General features: G+C 38.3%; 2 protein-coding genes across 4 annotated transcripts in view; one reads left to right on the top strand and one right to left on the bottom strand.

The window, feature by feature from the left end:
* CCDC171 (coiled-coil domain containing 171) overlaps positions 1 to 19,602 on the bottom strand; it is a 348,708-nt gene that overhangs the window by 223,938 nt on the left and 105,168 nt on the right. For all 3 annotated transcript variants that reach the window (XM_082657166.1, XM_082657167.1, XM_082657168.1), the window contains 2 exons: positions 15,063 to 15,165; positions 1,686 to 1,792 (listed from right to left, as the gene is read on the bottom strand). In XM_082657166.1, coding sequence (XP_082513292.1) covers positions 1,686 to 1,792; positions 15,063 to 15,165 — 210 coding nt within the window. The remainder of the gene's footprint in view (positions 1 to 1,685; positions 1,793 to 15,062; positions 15,166 to 19,602) is intronic.
* Positions 15,861 to 16,654, top strand: LOC309824510 (RNA-binding protein 7-like; the record flags this gene model as incomplete). The annotated part of the gene is given in 2 exon segments (XM_082657448.1): positions 15,861 to 16,083; positions 16,086 to 16,654. Coding segments are annotated over 2 exon segments (792 nt in total).

Raw genomic sequence — 19,602 nt, 5'->3', positions numbered from 1 at the left:
TTTAAATGTTTTTTATGCAATTACTTAAATACAAATTTTTTACAGTAATTCAGAGACTTAAAAAAATTATCTCTTTTGCTTAACTATGTAATTTCTGTCCCAAGTTCACATGACTAAAAAGAAAAGAAAGCATTCAAGCTTAAAATGTCGGTAATGTTATTGTGTTTTTACTAGATATCTGGATAAAGGATTTCATTCTTACTGTAAACAAATACAACTTTATTCTTAAAATCCTACTGGACCAAAATGCCAGAAGCAATGGTATCTATACAGAAAGAAAAAAGGACAGACCAGAAGACTGTTCTTTCTACATCACGAGAATATTCACTGGTCTCTCAGTCCATATGACAACTTCAGGGTCGGTCACATGCTGTCCTACTGGGAAGGCTTGTGGCAGGTCATCAGTTGGTCCTGCTCCGCTTGTGATTTATTTTCTTTGACAGTTCATTCTTCTTTCTGTCAGACTGCTCTTTTTGCTTTCTTTGCAGCCACCCCTTGGTCTCCCCACTGCTGTCTCTGGCACTGGTTCACAACAAAGCGCATTACTAAGCCAAAGCCTGCTGAGTCGACTTTTCAACTGTGCTGAGGATCATGTGACATTCATCCTCCCAAATAACAATTCGCTGTGGGTAATATGTTCCTAGTTACCCTGCAGCTTCCAGACCTAGGCCTCAGAAGAGTTTCATAAACTACTAACAATACAGGCTGTCTTGTCTCACTGAGAGTTAGCAATGTTTGCTCTTTATAGAAATTTAATTATTTCAGTGGTCACTTTCTTTTATGCCTTTTGAACAATTACAATTACTGAGGGCATTAAGAAGACTCACTTTTCCTTCTTTATTCACCTTAGCAAACTAAAGTAAAATATGCCTCTTCTTATGTGCAATATAAGGGTTTCAAGGCCTTTGTATTACATAAAAGAAACAGATAAACAGAGGGATAAACACTAAATTCCATGCTATGTGGATTGTCTTTGGTTGGAACAATTGTTTGTTGCTTTGCTAACTAATTGTGTTTAATGTAGTTACTTCATATTCTCTAATTTAACAAGATGTAACTAAATAAACTCTTCAATTTTTAAAGCACAAATTCATAAAACATTTTAATACCCAAGAAAATTATCAACCCACAAGTTAAACAATACAAAAGAGAAGATAAATAAAAGCATGAGCTTTTTCAATCAGGAAACTAAAAACCTCCAAGCTACATCAAACAGATATTTGTTTTTAAAACCTTCTAATGCTTTACTCCCTTTAGAGAATGCACACTAATTTCTTTTTTATTGACTTCTACAATTTGTAGAACTCCTAAGCCAAAATACTGGCAAACCCTGAATTTCCAGTACCTATTCCAAATTTCATAAAAACACATTAACATTTAAATATAACATATATTAACTAAGTGAGTTGCATAGCTCTTTTGTTAAATTAAAATAGATAAATTATGAAGACCAAGAAGTGACAGTCTTTATAACTTTGAAAATAGTAGTGTGACAGAAGAGAGACTGAGACCCAACTTTAGGCCACACTTAAAGAAAGAACAGTGACAGACAACTTGTTATTTTTTGTATCTGTGAAGCTGTCAAATCAACATTCCCAATACTTTTGACCTCTGTAACAAGCAAGTAATACGTACTGCTGCAGGCCGAAGGCTATGTGTGTGGAGCCAAACAGTGCAAGTGTTACCTCATTAGATGCATCTTCCAGCTTGTTCTGGTAATCTGTCAAGGTACGCCTCAAACTCTCAAGGACAACAGAGAAGCTGGGAGGTTTATCTTTGTCCCTGTGGATGCCTAGAGAAAAATACAGGATGAAAATATACCATTAAAGTCACAAAGAGACAAAAGCTAAGCAAACAGTAACAGAGATATTACAATTAGATATAACTGAAAAGACATCATGATATACCGAGTAGAATCTTATTCTCCTAAGTATACTGCTGTATAGCCTAGTATTAATAGCTTTTCTAAACAAGTGATCAAATTAAGTTCATAATATATCAAGTCCAAATTTATGGCTACTTTGTACCTTACTATGCCCACCTTGTAGTTAGTAGTAAAGCTCTTTTTTTTTTCCTATTTCCAAGGTAACTAAAGTATTTGTACACACCTGTTATCCAACAATTAAATAAACAGTCTATACTAAACACTGTTTGGAGGAGTTACATACATTTACTTTGGTCCTTGTGTTTCTGATCAGTCAGGCCTATTTTTCTTAAACAATTTCTGAACACAAGAGCACATAATCTTCTGTTATGCTTGGAAATAATGTTCTTCAATCCTTAAAATTCTCAAGTTACAATTTGAAATAAATAATAAAAATACTATTATCTACATAGGCCACATCATGTTTCAATTAAAACCCTTAAAACTGATACTCATTGTAAAAATATGAGTATTTCCATATTATGCCCTCAAACCATTTTAATTTAGGGAGACCATAAGTTAGGTGAGCTAATCAAGATCACATGGTCAAATGTAGTTTATTTTTAAAATTTTTTTTAAAGATTTATTATTTATTTATTTATTTTATTCATTTTTGGCTGCATCGGGTCTTAGTTGCAGCATGCAGGATATTTGTTAAGGAACGCGGGCTCTTCATGGTGGTGCATGGGCTTCTCTCTAGTTGTGGCGTGTGGGTTTTCTCTTCTCTAGTTGTGGCGCACAGGCTCCAGGGCACGTGGGCTCTGTAGTTTGCAGCATTAGGGCTCTAGTTGAGGCGTGCGAGCTCAGTAGTTGTGCACACGGGCTTAGCTGCCCCTCAGCATGTGGGATCTTAGTTGCCTGACCAGAGATCAAACCCTGGTCCCCTGCACTGTAAAGTGGATTCTTTACCACTGGACCACCAGGTAAGTCCCTCAAATGTAGTTTAAAATAGTAATCCAAAATAATCAAAAGTTTAGTTTCAAAAAACACTTTGAACTGATTGCTTATTGTACTACTCATTAACTGTTAAAAATTAAATAGCAAATTTTAAAACATACTTACTAAAATTACTTTTATTTTCCTATATTTTCTCCCTATCATATTTTACAATCTAAATATTAATATCGATAAGAAGCATTCACAATACCTTTTTTATTATTCATTGATTCATCCATTCAACTAATTTAATGCATTTAATGCATTCCTACTATGTATTAATCCTACGCATTAGGCACATGGAGGTAGATAAGAATGGTGTAGTCTCTATTCTCATAGAATTTACAGTCTAAAAAGAGGAGGTAAGATTGTAAACAAATAATTACATAAGATCATTCATCCATTCTTCAAGTACTCAGTTGCTGGAACTTTGGGGAGAGGAGGGACAAAGGCAGTAATACAGGAAAGAAAGAATGAATAAAGGGGAAAAAAATGTTTGGTTAATAACAGAACAACTTTATTCATATCAGAGTATTAGTGATAATTATTATTTTAATTTTGGACAAAATGTTATTAATAAACTTATTACATTCACCAAAGTATAATTTAAACACTATCTTAAGTATGGATACACCTTAGATTTTCTTAAACAGAAGAATAATAATTAACTTAAAAACCAAACGTAGGGCTTCCCTGGTGGCTCAGTGGTTGAGAGTTTGCCTGCCGACGCAAGGGACGCAGGTTCGTGCCCTGGTCCGGGAAGATCCCACATGCCACGGAGCGGCTAGGCCCATGAGCCATGGCCGCTGAGCCTGCGTGTCCGGAGCCTGCGCTCCGCAACGGGAGAGGCCACAACAGTGAGAGGCCCGCGTACCGCAAAAAAAAAAAAAAAAACCAAAAGTAATATGGAAACAACATATATCCCAGTTGGGGTGGGGGGGGCGGGAAAGCCAGTGCTCTCAACCGTGAAAATGAAGAAGACAACACTCTTTGTAATGACTGTGAGTTGGAGAGAGAACTCATTAAAATTTTTATTAAAGGTCTTACCAAATATATTTTTAAAATATTGCTCTCTTGCACAAGATAAAAAAAGTGTAATGTATAATTCTTTTCTTCTGCTACTACACAAGAAGGTCATGAATAAATCATTCGAGGACACCCAGGAAATCTTAGCTTATACAATAAGGGAGAAAACTTGCTCTTAGAAATCCAGAAGAATAAAATCATCATAATATGGGTGTTGAGGAATAAGGAGACAAAATGCCCTCTCCTTACTGACTCATGCACATCTTATATTCTACATAAAAAAGTTTCTTTGCCTGAAAATGCTTTTACAAGAAAGTTCAGCTGAAGTACAAAGTATGCCTTATGTCCCACCCACATTCATTATAAAAAGAAATACTTACTGGTCCCTTAACATGAAGAAAATATTTACAAATAAAAAGAAAGGGTCGCTCAGGACCCAGGAGCTTACTGACTAAAATTTTATTTAACCTAATAATATCCTAATCACTGTACTATTGCCCGCAAAACAATAAACTATTAAAGCTATCCTATCAGTGGATGGTCTAAAACCTCACAGTAAAGATTAAAAAAATAAAATAAAATAAAATTTTAACAGTAGTCATAAATAGCTTTTCAAAGGTTAAAGTCCAAATGAAGAACAGAATGTGTCAGCATGTGTCATTTATACTTCAATTACGCCAACTCAAAAATCTTCTGAGTTTCTCTGCCCCTGTCCCTATACACGTGTGTCTCTATACATGGGTGTCAGCCTATACTTTCACATCACTGCTGCCTGTCTCAGTCTCTTTCTCACTTTTAAGTATGTTTCGACAAGAGATACCTTGGCAAATCTTTTCTTTGAAGTAGTAGCCCATAGGAGGGAGTGAGGAAGAGGAACAGGTCCCAAACCTTCTATTTAAATGTTCCCTTTTGGGGGCTTCCCTGGTGGCGCAGTAGTTGAGAGTCCGCCGATGCAGGGGACACGGGTTTGTGCCCCGGTCCAGGAAGATCCCGCATGCCGCGGAGCGGCTGGGCCCATGAGCCATGGCCGCTGAGCCTGCGCGTCCGGAGCCTGTGCTCCACAACGGGTGAGGCCACAGCAGTGAGAGGCCCGCGTACCACAAAAAAATAAAAATAAAATAAATAAATAAATAAATGTTCCCTTTTGGACAATCTGAAAAACTAAATACTTTTAAATGACTCAAATAAACCACTGTTTCTCAAGATGGTGTTATCACCTCAGTAACCCCACAGTTCCACAGGAGAAACAGTAGGTTGTAATGAATGAGGTGAGTCTATTTCCTCCACCTTGTCAACCATTCTCTTATCTACTTCAGTATCCTGCAAGACCTCAATTATTAAGAAATAATAGAGACTATAAAACAAAAGACTGAGCTTTTTTAAAAAAAAGATCTCTGTTGTAGAACATGAGTAGTCACGTTCATCCTCAGAACAAATAGGAAAAAAAGAAAAGAAAAACCCTGTTGTTTAATGCTGATTGTAATAAAACACAGAAAATGACATTCAAATGGGTTTTTCACCTGAGAAAATCTAAATATTTAATACATTGATGACTAAGAAAATTCTTTTTTCATTCTAAAAGCACTGAATATAAACATTTTGTTGGCAGTTATACTTTTGAAATTCAGACTACATTCCATATATTAACTTGTCTTATTCACTGAGATCATAAACAAACATCTTCATTATCTTGCAAACACTGGTACCCATTCTAGAGTTTTTAAGGAAAATGACTCATAACTTCTCTAACATATGGACAGTATTTATCATGTAAATCCTGCTCACCCACCTACTCTGTCCCCAGGAAGAGTCCAAAAAACCTTTCCTTTACCAAGGTTTGAGAAGTGTATTGGTTGGGGGGAGCCTCAGAATCGTCGATGAGCTCTGTATGGCTTGGTAGTAAGCATCTAGGCCAGGTAGCTGGAAAGCCATGGATAACAGTGGGAAATGGTGCCACAAAGCTGGGTTCCCTGAATTCAGTGGGGATGCTGGAATCTCAAGTGACAGGCCAAGTGGTAGCACTTAATTTTCAGAGACAAAATGTACATGGTTACCATAATGGGCAGTGGATTCAAAGCAATAAACAAAATGGTTTTACCCACAGAGACCGCTGGCTTTGGCTAACTGATCATGGTGTTCCTAGGACTAAAATAGGCACTCTACTTGAATGTTACCCGATCTGTATAAGCAGAAAAGCTCTGGGTCTAATTACCAGAACTAGGAGTTAAATCAACACAAAAGACAGTCTTGGCCCTCAACCAATTCTCAGTCTTGAGCTAGTTCACAGACCCAGTGTCCCTAGAATAAAGAGGATGGATCCTCTTTAGGAATCCTAACATACTGCCAAAAGCTTATACTGTATGTAAATCTTTCTCCTAGCCTTCCTCAAAGAAACATGCAACCATTTACCCGGGTGACCACGTACTGAGGAAGGGGAGTTACTCACATATACCATGGATAACTGGACACTGAATCGGAACTGACACTAATTTCTGGAGACCTAATATGCTATTGTGGTTCACTAGTTAGGTAGGAGCTTACAGAGGTCAGTTTTGGCTAAAGTCCATCTCCACTGGGCCCAGTAGGTACCTGAACCCACATAGTTATTCCCCCAGTTTGGAATGCATTGTTATAAAAGACAAATGCAGAAACTGGCACAATGCCCATAGCAGTTACCTGACCCATGGAGTGAGGGATTTACAGAGGAAAACAAAACAGAAAAAAAGCAATTGGAAGTCACCAAAACTTTTACCTACCAAAATAGTAAATCAAAAATAAGGCCACATTCCTGGAGAGACTGAAGAGATTAGCCCCTCTGTTAAAGAGTATAAAGGGGTGGAGATTCCAACCACATCAGCATTTAACTCATCTGTCCGGCTAGTGCAGCATACAGATGGGTCTTAAGGAACGATAGTGAATTACTGTAAGCATGATCACATGGGACTCCAACTGCAGCTGCAGTTAAAGATATAGTTTCATTGCTGGAGCAAATCGATACATTTCCTGGCAATTGGAAGGAAGCTATTTCTTCTATCCTTTTAGTAAAAATCACCAAAACAGTTAGTTTCTGCTTGCAGGGCCAGCAATCTACCTTCATGGCCCTACCTCAGAGCTACATCAACTCTAGCATAATCCAGTCTGTAGAAATTCTGATCAACTCTTCATTCTGGAAGACATCCCGTATTCCACTTAGTTCTCTACCAAACTGACGATATCATTCTGACTGCTCGAGTTTAAGCAGGCCAAGTTTTGCAGATCCTTACAGGTGAATGATAGTGTAAACTTTCAGGATTTTGGAACAAAGGAAGCCATCCTCTACAGATAACTATTCTCTTGAAAATCAGCTTTCAACTGGCTACTAGTCCTTAGCAGATACTGCATTCATGCCCACCAATTTGGCACGTGACCTGTGTTGCCCATCACAAAATGTCTGATCCACCAGCCCATGAACTTGGGCATGCACGATATCACTCTATCATCAAGTGAAAGTGGTATATACAAAACTGGATTCAAACAAGTCCTGAAGGTACAAGCAAGTTGCATGAATAAGTAATCCAGATTCCCATGGGCCCTATTCTTGTTACATTGCTTCTTCCCTCTTAACCTACACCCTGGACCCATGGAAAAGTTCCCTAAAACCAGTTGACTAATGGGGGGGAGGGGGCGGAATGGGCTTGTTATATAGATGTTTCTGTATGATGCACTGCTACTACTCAAAAGTTGACAGTTGTGGCATGACAGCCTTACTCAAGGGTGGCCTTGAAGGACAGTGGTGAAGCAAAAATCCTCCCAGTATGCAGTAATGGACCCAACTATAATTTTGTCTGGAATGAGAGATGACCAAAGGTACAAATATACACTAATTTGGAGGTAGTACCTAACAGTTTGGCTAATGGTCAGGCACTCGAAAAGAACATTATTGGAAAACTGGTAACAAGGTGGTCTGGGCAAGAGTGTGTGGACAGACCTCTCCAGATGGTCACTGTGCCCAGATCAACTTAAGTAGAGGAGGATCTTAACAATCAGGAGGACAAGATGAAGTATTCTGTGCATGTCAGCTAGCATATTTTCCCAGCCACCTTTGTCCTTGCTCATCTTTGTTGCCCCTACAACACAGGAGTCATGGCAGCAAGAATAGAGGTGATGCATGGGCTCAGCAACATGGACTTCCATTCGCCAAGGCTGATAGGATTACAACTCCTGTTAAGTGCCAAATCCACCAATAGCAAAGACAAACACTGAATCCATGATATGACACTACTCTCTAGTGGCACTGCCAGTCACCTTGTGGCAAGTTGATTATACTAAGTCATTTCCATCATGGAATAATCAATGCTCATTCTTACTAAGGTAGACACTCTAGAAAGACATTTTCCTTCCCTGACCATAATATTTCTGCTGAATTGTCATCCATGAATTTACAAAATGTCTTATTCACCATTATGTATTCCACGTAGCATTGCTTCTGACCAAGGAACTCATTTCATAGCAAATGAAGTATGGAAATTGGCTCATTTTCATAAAATTCACTGGTCTTACTATGTCTCCCAACACTCTGAAGTAGCTGGCATACAGAATAGTATAATGGCCTTTTGAAGATTCATAGCACTGGCTGGATGGCAACATTTTGTGGGACAAGGATAATATCCTCCAAGATACAGTTTGTGCTCTGAGTCAGCAATCGATATATGGCATGTTTCTCCCATAGCCAGGAATCACAGGTCCAGGAATCAAATGTTGGAAATGGGAGTGGCTCGTATTACACCTAATGATCCACCAGTGAAATGTCTGCTTCCCATCCCAGGAATTGTGGGCTCTATTGGTCTAAGTCTTAATTCCCAAGGAAGAAATGCTTCCACCATGGGACACAGCAATGGTTCCATTAAAAATGGAAGCTGACACTGTCACCTGGTCATTTCTGAGCTCTTCATGCCAGGAAACCAAAGAGCAAAGAAGGTTCTTCTATACCAAGACAATTGGTCTTGCTTACCAAGGGAAAATTGGTGGTAAGAAAGAGTATATCTAGAATGCAGGACATCCCACAGGACTCCCACTTGAGTACACTCAAGTTCTGTGATAAAAGTTGATGGAACAATCCCACTTCTGGGTGTATATCCAAAAGAACTGAAAGCAGGGTCTAGAAGAGATATTTGTATATCCACGTTGACAGAAGCACTATTCACTATAGGTGGAAGCAACCCAAAGGTCCATCAGCAGATGAATGAATAAACAAAATGTGATAAATACATACAATGGAGTATTATTTGCCTTAAAAAGGAAGGAATTCCTGTCATATGCCATGTCATGGATTAAACTTGAGGACATTATACTAAGCAATATAAGCCAATCACAAAAAGATAATATATGATTCCATTATATGAGGTACCTAAAGTAGTCAAATTCATAGAAACAGAAAGTAGAATGGTGGTTATGAGGGGTTTGCAGGAAGGAGAAAAAGGGGTGGTTAATTTTGTGTGTAAACTTGACTGGGCTAGGGGCCCAGATATTCAGTTAAACATTATTTCTGAGTGTGTCTATGAGGCTATTTCTGGATGAGGCTGACATGTGAATCAGTAGACTGAGTAAAGCAGACTGCCCTCCCCAACGTGGGTAGGCCCCATCTAACCCACTGAAGGCCCAAATAGAACAAAAGGCTAAGTAAGAAAGGATTCTTTCTCTCTGCCTGACTATCTTCAATTGGGACATCAGTCTTCTCCTGCCTTTGGACTCAGCCTCAGACTGGAACTTACACCAGGGTCTCCTGTTTCTCAGGCCTTCAGAGTCAGACTGCCTCTCCTGACTCCTGATTTCTCAGCCACCTTAATTGTGTGATTAGTTAATGATCTCATTAGAAATGCTGAGCCCTCTTAGTGCAGTCACTTCTTTGGATTTCACAAACCAAAGCTATGAGCATGATGAATTAGGACACGTTTGGTTTGTAAACCTCAGTGAATTGGGAGGTGAGGGAAGCAAGAGAGAAGAAACTGGCAAGTGACACCAAAGGAGACCTGTGTGCTGCAGGCATCCTCAACTTCTCCGTAAACCATGAACCTCTAATTAAAAGGTACCAGCCACGGGGTTCACAAGGACAATTAAAATTCTCAAGAAGATGCTAGATCTAGGCAATAATCCTTTACTAAGGATAGGAAGGAGGAGAGAGGAGAGGAAAAGTACCATTTGTTGTCCCGATTTTCCTAAGAACAGTCCCTGAAACTGCCCAATTCCTGGGTGATATGCACATACCTAAAGGCATCAAATGCTGTTGCTATTATTTCCTAGGGTCCTTCAGCCTCTCCAGTAGAAAGAAAAAGAATACATCTGGAGTATTACAAATGATTTCCTCAAGGAAGGAAAGGTTGAAGAGGGTTGGAGGGGCTCTGTCTCAGTCAACACAAAAGTCATGCACCCTAAGGAGGATCCAAGATTGAGTCAGAAGAAAAACTTTCTTTCATGAACCTAATGAAGGAAAAGTCACATTCTATATGTTTGCTAACATCCTCAGGCAGAGGTAAAACTATAGTAGAAGAAACACTTGAGGCAGAAAGACTACATGGGTTCAAAGTGGGAAAGGATTTCTCCCCATACACACTCTAAGAATTTCTATCAAAAGAAATATGAGCAGCTGTAGTGTGTCAATTTTAGTGGAAAGTAGAATGCAGAAATAGGAAATAAATGTCCCTAGTTGAGTAAATTGAGGCTACCTTGTCTAATAATAGTAGGCAATCAAGGTGACATTTCTATAACCCATGAAAGACTGTACATCTTTTCCAATGAAGATGGAAAGTCAATCTTCCTGGTGACTCCTTATGGATTACTACCCAAAGGGCTGCTAAAATTTTGAAAGAGATTCCATGACTACCTTTATAGCCTCAAAAACTATAATTTAAAATAGAACTTCAACCTATCAATTCATTCATGCTTTTTTATTCATTCATATTCAATAAATATTCGAGTGCCTCCTTTGTGCCAAGTACTCTTCTACCTGCTTAAAATCCTTTAGTAAATAAAAGAGACAAAGATCCTTGCCCTCATGGAGCTTGGATATTGTGATGGTTAATTTTATGTGCCAACTTGACTGGGCTAAAGATATGCCCAGATAGCTAGTAAAACATTATTTCTGGGTGTGTCTGTGAGAGTGTTTCTGGAACAGATAGCATTTGAATCAGTAGACTAAGTAAAGAAGATCTGCCCTCACCAATGTGGGAGGGCAATATCCATCCATTGGCCTCCCTTATCCACCCCCTACTCCTATCCCCTCCTCCTCCCACCCCAATAGAACAAAAAGGCAGAAGGGAAAATACTCTTTTTTTAAGCTGGGATTTTCATCTTCTCCAGCCCTCAGACATCCTGCTCCTGGTTCTTGAGCCTTTAGATTCTAGAACTTATGCCAGTGGCCCCCAGTTTCTTGGGCTTTTGGACTCAGACTGAATTATATCACTGGCTTTCCTGGTTCTTCAGCTTGCAGAGGACAGATCATGAGATTTCTTAGCCTCCATAACCATGTGCAACAACTCCTCTTGTGTGTATCTATATATATCTTATTGGTTCTGTTTCTCTGGAGAACCCTGACAACGCTGATATAATAATAAATGCACCACATAGTCTGTTAGAAATGTTGGACACCAATAAGTGCCATGGGATAAAACGTAGAGCAGAAAAGGGAGAGAGGTAGGGAGGCAAGCAGCATGGGACTGGGTAGTGGGTAAGCTTCACGGAGAAGGTGAGATTTGAGCATAGATTCAAGGAAGATAAGAAAGAGAGCTATGCTGATATATCTAGGTGAGGAACTTTTCAGGTAAAAGCAATGGCCAACACAAAGGCCCCCAAGGCAGGAGCTTGCTTGGTATGGTCAAGAAACAGCCAGAGGACAGAGTGGCCCAAACAGGGAGAGGGATGGGTAGAGTAGTAGGAGGTGAGGACAAAGAAGTGATAAAAATAGGGGTAGACCATGTAGGGTCTTGCAAGCCATTGCCCGCACTTCAGTTTCTAGTATTAGCAAAGCGCAGAGCCCAGTGAGCTTTACAGCAAAGGAATGACATGCTGTAATTTAGGCTTTCAAATGCTCATTCTGATGGCTTTAGAGAAAGACAGAAGGGGAACAAGGTGGAAGCAGAAGAGAGGGAGGAGGTGTTGGAGGCACTAGGAAACAAGGTGTAAACTGTCACACTGATTTCTGGTGTAAAGATCAAGTTAAATCCTCTAAGTAAATAAATTCCTGAATGTCTTAGACTAACTGAAACTTCGCCTTATCTGCTACATGAAGACAAACTGATGAGTTACTCTTGCTTCAGAAAGATTTCTTCATGTAGAAGACCACAAAATCTGAAGACAGGAAATAGAACACCTGGCAACTGCTGTCAACTCTGGACTAAAATTCATTCAGAAAATTAGCTTTCATTCCTACCATCTTAAAGAGCAAGTCAAAAAAAAAAAAAGAAAAATTTGTAACCATCCCTCTAAATTTCTACCATGGATTATTTTTCCTGAAATGGAGGGCGGGGGGCGGTAGGTAGGGTATATATTGAACTGAAAGGTATGAAGAGGTAATAAAAGGGGGTAAGGTACTATGGCCTACTTGCCATAACTACAAAACAGAGGATCTCTCTGGAAAACCCTTTCCAAGATAACAAAATTAATTGTGTAACAAATTCTAAAGCTGTGCTACCATCACATAGTAAGAATATTTCTATTTGAAATAGATTTTTTCTTAAAGACATATATACTATGCGATATATACATGTTTATATAAATAATCTCACACACACACACACACACACACACACACACACACACACACCCTTGAATTATCCTAAGATAAGTTTTTTAATTACTTCATTTCAGAGGAACAAATTATTTGGTCACCTCTGTGTAGCTGAAGCCAGGTCTGATGCAGTAAGGCAATCTCAATTGTTCAGGCACTTCCATAAAATGTTGAGCAATAAGCTCTATTAACTACATCCCTCTTTGTTAAGTAACAAAAACCCAATCTGAGGTGGTATGAGCAGAAAGGGAGTCCATTATAGTTATACAGGGCTATTTCATGGAAGCCAAGCGCAAAAATAAAATCAAGTCTGAAGCAGGTATGTGACTGAGTCAGGGTATCAGCAGGAAGAAATGGCATACTCAGAAGAATTCACTGGAAGAAAATTTAATGAAGATATTTACAGAAATGTGAACAGGTTAAGAGAACCAAAAAGATATGATGAGGCACCAAGAACCAGCAAGACTGGAAAACCAGTATCATGGCTTAGGGGGGTCAACTGGAAGGAATGTTGTTACCATAGTCCAACACAAGCCACAGCTACGGGAAGAGGACCCAACTTGACAGAAGCTGTAGCTGCCAAAAAGGAAACCACTGCCAGGAATGCACTGGAGCAGAGGGAGCAGGGGAAATAAACACCCTGACTTTCTCTGCTTTCCTTTCTTTCTCCACCCTCTTAATCTCCTGCTGGTGCACCCACTGTCCAAATCCAACCCCAAAGCCAGAGGGCAAAGGAGCCCAGATCATGCAGTCCACAGAGGTCAGCCTCTACAAGGCAAAACAGAGACCATAGGAGAATGATTCTAGGGCAAGTAAAAAGTGAATAACCAGCACAATATGGAAACAAAGACCACTATAACAGTACAAAAATCACTAATTCAGCACACAGTCCCTTTCCAGGAACACTTTCTCTGTAACATATAGGATGTGCATATATATATGGGAAACTAGGACATTCAAAAAGGATTGTTACTAGGACTTCCCTGGCAGTCCAATGGTTAAGACTCTGCACTTCCACTGCAAATAATTCTTTTTCTATAGGTTTAGTAATAACTAATGAGTTGCTTTATTATCAACTAATTTTAAACCTCAAAAGAGACATGACCTCATTATTCTTAGCTTTTCTAATTCAGCTCTGAATATTGAAGCATTAAGATATGCTATGATAATAATTTAACAACTTTTAAAGATCCTAAAACCATTAAACAATGATACATCTCAATAATAAAACAGTACCACTGCAAAAGAAAATTTTATACTCCAAAGCTTTATTTAGCAAATACAATTAAAAAGTGGATATCTATATTTTTATGTCACTTGTATACACCTTGATTTTTCCACAGTAACAAACCATGAAACACTAATGCTTTTAGAAAACGTTTAAATAAAAACAAAGTTAAAAATAGATAATGGCAAATCACACTAAATTTCTAATGGTTCACCAACAGAAATCTGCAGATCCATAATGTGAAAATAGGCCTTGTTCATATCTTTCTGCTTTTTTGAGGACCACAAACTTTCCTGAACTTAAGTGTTTCCTAAAGAACTCATTTGCCAAATATCTGTTTGATTCCTTTAGAAAAACAGAGTCTCCAAGCTATTTTAAGGTGTAAGGAATTTAATTTTATATGCTTTTTTGAAAAATATAACTGAGTTAGAAAGCAACTAAATAATTTGAGGTTGACAGTATGGCAAAAGAAAACAGGTAGAAAAGTGAAAGTATTTAAGTCAAAGCTACTATAGCACACATAATGGCATACACACAAAAAAATTAAGGAAGTAGAAATCATGGAATGGACGGAACTCATTAGCCAACTAATGCTTTTCCTAGTTCCCAAAATATGCCTAACCAATATACAATCTTTACAGTTCTTTATCATATTAAGTGGGCTAATACTAAAACCAAAACATTTTATCTAAGCACTTTTATCTGGAGAGTATGTAAACGGTAGTAGGAAATCAAGGAGAAAACCAGCCTAGAAAGCAATAGTGTAGAATATGCACTGCGTTACAGCCTGTGTCCTACATAACCTTTTGAATGCATGACCTTTAAGTTGCTGAAGGTTGCTCAGAATTTGGCTCAGTTTGATGGAAACATCTGTTCCCCTTGCAGGTATACTGTAAGGACTTTTTTCTCAGTTGGATTCAGAACACAGCAAGTGAGCCCTTGTCTGTCCAATCATACAGACACCAACACTTGTAAATCAAGTTCTGGGAGGACAACAGCAGGTCCACAGTCCGTCACCCTTTCTTAGCCAGCTAGGCCAACTGACTGCTGTGAGAACTGCTCTTATCATGTCATCAAATCAAAACATGTTGAGATGAGGGACTATAAGAGGCATCTGCAGAATTCCCAAAATGCAGTGACTTTGGAACATTGACAGATGCATCTGTCATTTCATACCTTCAACTAACCTGATGTCCACTGGCCAGACACAGAAAAGCTGTCCAAGATTGATTCCAACTCTTTCACGTTATTTTCACATGTCTCTACCAGAAAAGCCTGGTGCTTCTTAGCCTTTTAATTAAGAAAAAAATTACACATAATAAGGTCACGCATTATAAGAGTTGCAGATTTTTTATGTGAACACATATAGCACAATTAAGTATAAACAAGCTAATAATGACTCCATTCAAATCTATTATTAATAAACTTCTTTCTGTCGTAATCATACCTTTTACTTGGCTTAATGCAACACTGTGTAAGGTCTCAATAACAGTTTAATGAGGTCTTAATGCCTGGCACTATTCTCAGTATTTTAACATAATAATTCTTTTTATCCTCACAACGAATCTACGAGGGAAGGGCCATCATTATCCCAATTTTACAGATAAGGAAACAGAGACACAGAGAAATTAAGGAAAACTTTAAAAGATCACGCTTGCAGTCATGTAGCAAATTGCCAGATGGTGTTCAAAAGTGAATGCAGTATGAGCAGTTAGAAGGAACTGCAGCAGTTTACCCAAGAGGTGATGGCAGCTTAGATTAGGGTCTTAGCAGAGGAAAAGGGGTGCGGGGTGTATGCACTGAAGGATGTTGGGGGGGTGTATACTTAGAAGGTGGAATGGCCAACCTTGGTAGCGCTGCACTGGGTTAGATGACATTGACTGGATTGGATTGGATTGGACTGGATTAGATGAGATTGGAGAAGTGCTCAGATAAAATAAGGAGTCAAGACTGACCCCACTTTTTTGGGAGGGGGCGATGCTGAGATGGGGGCGGTGGCAGCCGAAGCGGATGGTACTCTCTTTGTGGGCAACCTTGAAACGAAAGTGACAGAGGAGCTGCTTTTCCAGCTTTTCTACCAGGCTGGGCCAGTAATAAAAGTGAAAATTCCAAAAGATAAGGATGGTAAACCAAAGCAGTTTGCATTTGTGAATTTCAAACATGAAGTATCTGTTCCTTATGCCATAAATCTGCTTAATGGAATCAAACTTTTGGAAGGCCCATCAAACTTCAGTTTAGATCAGGAAGTAGCCTTGCCTCACAGGAGGTCAGTTTGTCATATCCCCAGCATCATGTTGGAAGTTCAAGCCCTACTTCCACATCTCCTAGCAGGTATGAAAGGACAGTGGATAACATGACTCCATCAGCACCGATAATTCAAAGGTCTTTTTCTTCTTCAGAAAATTTTCAGAGACAAGCAGTGATGAACAGTATTTTGAGACAGATGTCATATGGAGGGAAATTTGGTTCTCCACATCTGGATCAATCAGGATTTTCCCCATCAGTTCAGTCACATAATCATACTTTTAACCAGTCTTCAACCTCCCAGTGGTGCCAAGATACACCATTATCATGGCGAAAAGTCAGAGAGAATTCTCATCCCTACATAGTGGATAGACATTATTGCCATGAACAGCTTTACACTGATCACGGGTCCAACCATCATTACAGAGGAAACAGAGATGATTTCTTCTATGAAGAGAGAAATCACGATGGCTGGAGCCATGACTATGATAACAGAAGAGACAGTGGTAGAGATGGAAAATGGCGCTCATCTTGACACTAACAAGTGTTAAAAGGATGTTTTCATAGGGTCTTTATAGGCCCTTTTTGTTAAGTTGTTTCTGGGAATGTTTTCTTTAAAAAAAAACTCTATAGAGCAGCTTTACAAGTTGCCACATTTCTTTATAAAATTTTTTAAACCTAACTGCAGTCCAATACAGAAATGAGAAGAATTGTGGTTCTCGTCTTATTACATTAATAACCTTTCACCTCAGGGTTTTAAGAAGAGGAAAGGGTTTTATGCAAAAGAAAGTGCTACAATTCCTAATCATTTTAGACAATTGAGGAACGGATGTATTATACTGATAAGTTGTATCATGAAGCAAATATTTTAATTATCTGTTATCTTTTTGTATTGCAAGAAGTTTCTTGTTAGGGAATCAGATTTTTGGTGTATATAATGGAAAACATTCAAGTTGACAGCCTGAAATGACTCAGTATTTCGTTAATAAATGAGAAAATGTAAATTCAGTGATGCATTTTACTAACATTTGAGAAAACCTTTTGGTCAAGTGTGGGGATAAATCATATTATTTAACTTCTTAGAGAACTTAAGTGTAAATTCTGTGACATGATTTTGAGTTTTATCATAAGTGAGCATACAGGTATACATCTACACTTGGTATTTCATTATAAAATTTTAGAATTTGCTCATTAAATCATGTTCGATGTATGACTGAAGTCACTCAGGAAGTTAAATATCTCTAAATGTATTTTTTTACAGTAAAAATACAGTGTTAATGTAAATCTTTTTCTGGAAGAACAAAAATGTAAATGCATAGTCAGATAAAATGGTAAAGTGTTTTATCGAAAGTATTCTTTTTTGGGAAAAAAAGGTTCACGAAACCTTTAAGTGCTGCCTCTATCACTCAAATTTCTAAAATTATGACATTTTCAAAGCGCCCAGGACAAGTGTACAAGGACATTTTATTATGGAGACTGTACAGGTTGCTTTTTGTTTTCGTTTGAACATTTGAAAGAATTTAGTCTAAAACACTTTGATTTAAAAATTTTTAAATCTTGTTTAACAAAACTTTTATGTATCAGATGCCGTTTCCCTTTAATTGTAGATCTTGTTTATAAAAATTCATCCTGGGCTTCCCTGGTGGCGCAGTGGTTAAGAATCCGCCTGCCAGGACCTCAGAAAAAGAGTGGAGACAAAAATCGAGAAGATGTATGAAATGTTTAACAAAGACCTAGAAGAATTAAAGAACAAACAAACAGAGATGAACAATACAATAACTGAAATGAAAACTACACTAGAAGGAATCAATAGCGGAATAACTGAGGCAGAAGAATGGATAAGTGACCTGGAAGACAGAATGGTGGAATTCACTGCTGCAGAACAGAATAAAGAAAAAAGAATGAAAAGAAATGAGGACAGTTTAAGAGACTTCTGGGACAACATTAAACGCAACAACATTTGCATTATAGGGGTCCCAGAAGGAGAAGAGAGAGAGAAAGGACCAGAGAAAATATTTGAAGAGATTATAGTCAAAAACTTCTCTAACATGGGAAAGGAAATAGCCACCCAAGTCCAGGAAGTGCAGCAAGTCCCATACAGGATAAACCCAAGGAGAAACATGCCGAGACACATAGTAATCAAATTGGCAAAAAGTAAGACGAAGAAAAATTATTGAAAGCAGCAAGGGAAAAATGGAAAATAACATACAAGGGAACTCCCATAAGGTTAACAGCTGATTTCTCAGCAGAAACTCTACAAGCCAGAAGGGAGTGTCATGATATGCTTAAAGTGATGAAAGGGAATAACTTACAACCAAGATTACTCTACCCGGCAAGGATCTCATTCAGATTCGATGGAGAAATCAAAGGCTTTACAGACAAGCAAAAGCTAAGAGAATTCAGCACCTCCAAACCAGCTCTACAACAAATGCTAAAGGAACTTCTCTAAGTGGGAAACACAAGAGAAGAAAAGGATCTACAAAAACAAACCCAAAACAATTAAGAAAATGGTAATAGGAACATACATTATCGATAATTACCTTAAACATGAATGGATTAACTGCTCCAACCAAAAGACACAGGCTTGCTGAATGGATACAAAAACAAGAACCATATATATGCTGTCTACAAGAGACCACTTCAGACCTAGGGACATATACAGACTGAAAGTGAGGGGATGGAAAAAGATATTCCATGCAAATGGAAATCAAAAGAAAGCTGGAGTAGCTATACTCATATCAGATAAAATAGATTTAAAATAAAGAATGTTACAAGAGACAAAGAAGGACACTACATAATGATCAAGGGATCAATCCAAGAAGAAGATATAACAATTATAAATATATATATATATGCACCCAACATAGCAGCACCTCAAAACATAAGGCAACTGCTAACAGCTATAAAAGAGGAAATCAACAGTAACACAATAATAGTGGGGGACTTTAACACCTCACTTACACCAATGGACAGATCATCGAAAATGGAAATAAACAACGAAACAGAAGCTTTAAATCACACAACAGACCAGATAGATTAAATTGATATTTATAGGACATTCCACACAAAAACAGCAGATTACACTTTCTTCTCAAGTGCACATGGAACATTCTCCAGGATAGATCACATACTGGGTGACAAATCAAGCCTCAGTAAATTTAAGAAAATTGAAATCATATCAAGCATCTTTCCTGACCACAACGCTATGAGATTAGAAATGAATTACAGGGAAAAAAACGTAAAAAACACAAACACATGGAGGCTAAACAATACATTACTAAACAACCAAGAGATCACTGAAGAAATCAAAGAGGAAATCAAAAACTACCTAGAGACATATGACAATGAAAACATGACGATCAAAAACCTATGGGATGCAGCAAAAGCAGTTCTAAGAGGGAAGTTTATAGCTATACAAGCCTACCTCAAGAAACAAGAAAAATCTCAAGTAAACAATCTAACCTTACACCTAAAGAAACTAGA

The sequence above is a fragment of the Grampus griseus genome (assembly GCF_964374135.1).
Source record: "Grampus griseus genome assembly, chromosome: 6".
NCBI classification, from domain to species: domain Eukaryota; kingdom Metazoa; phylum Chordata; class Mammalia; order Artiodactyla; family Delphinidae; genus Grampus; species Grampus griseus.
This window is presented reverse-complemented; position numbering and strand designations above follow the sequence as displayed.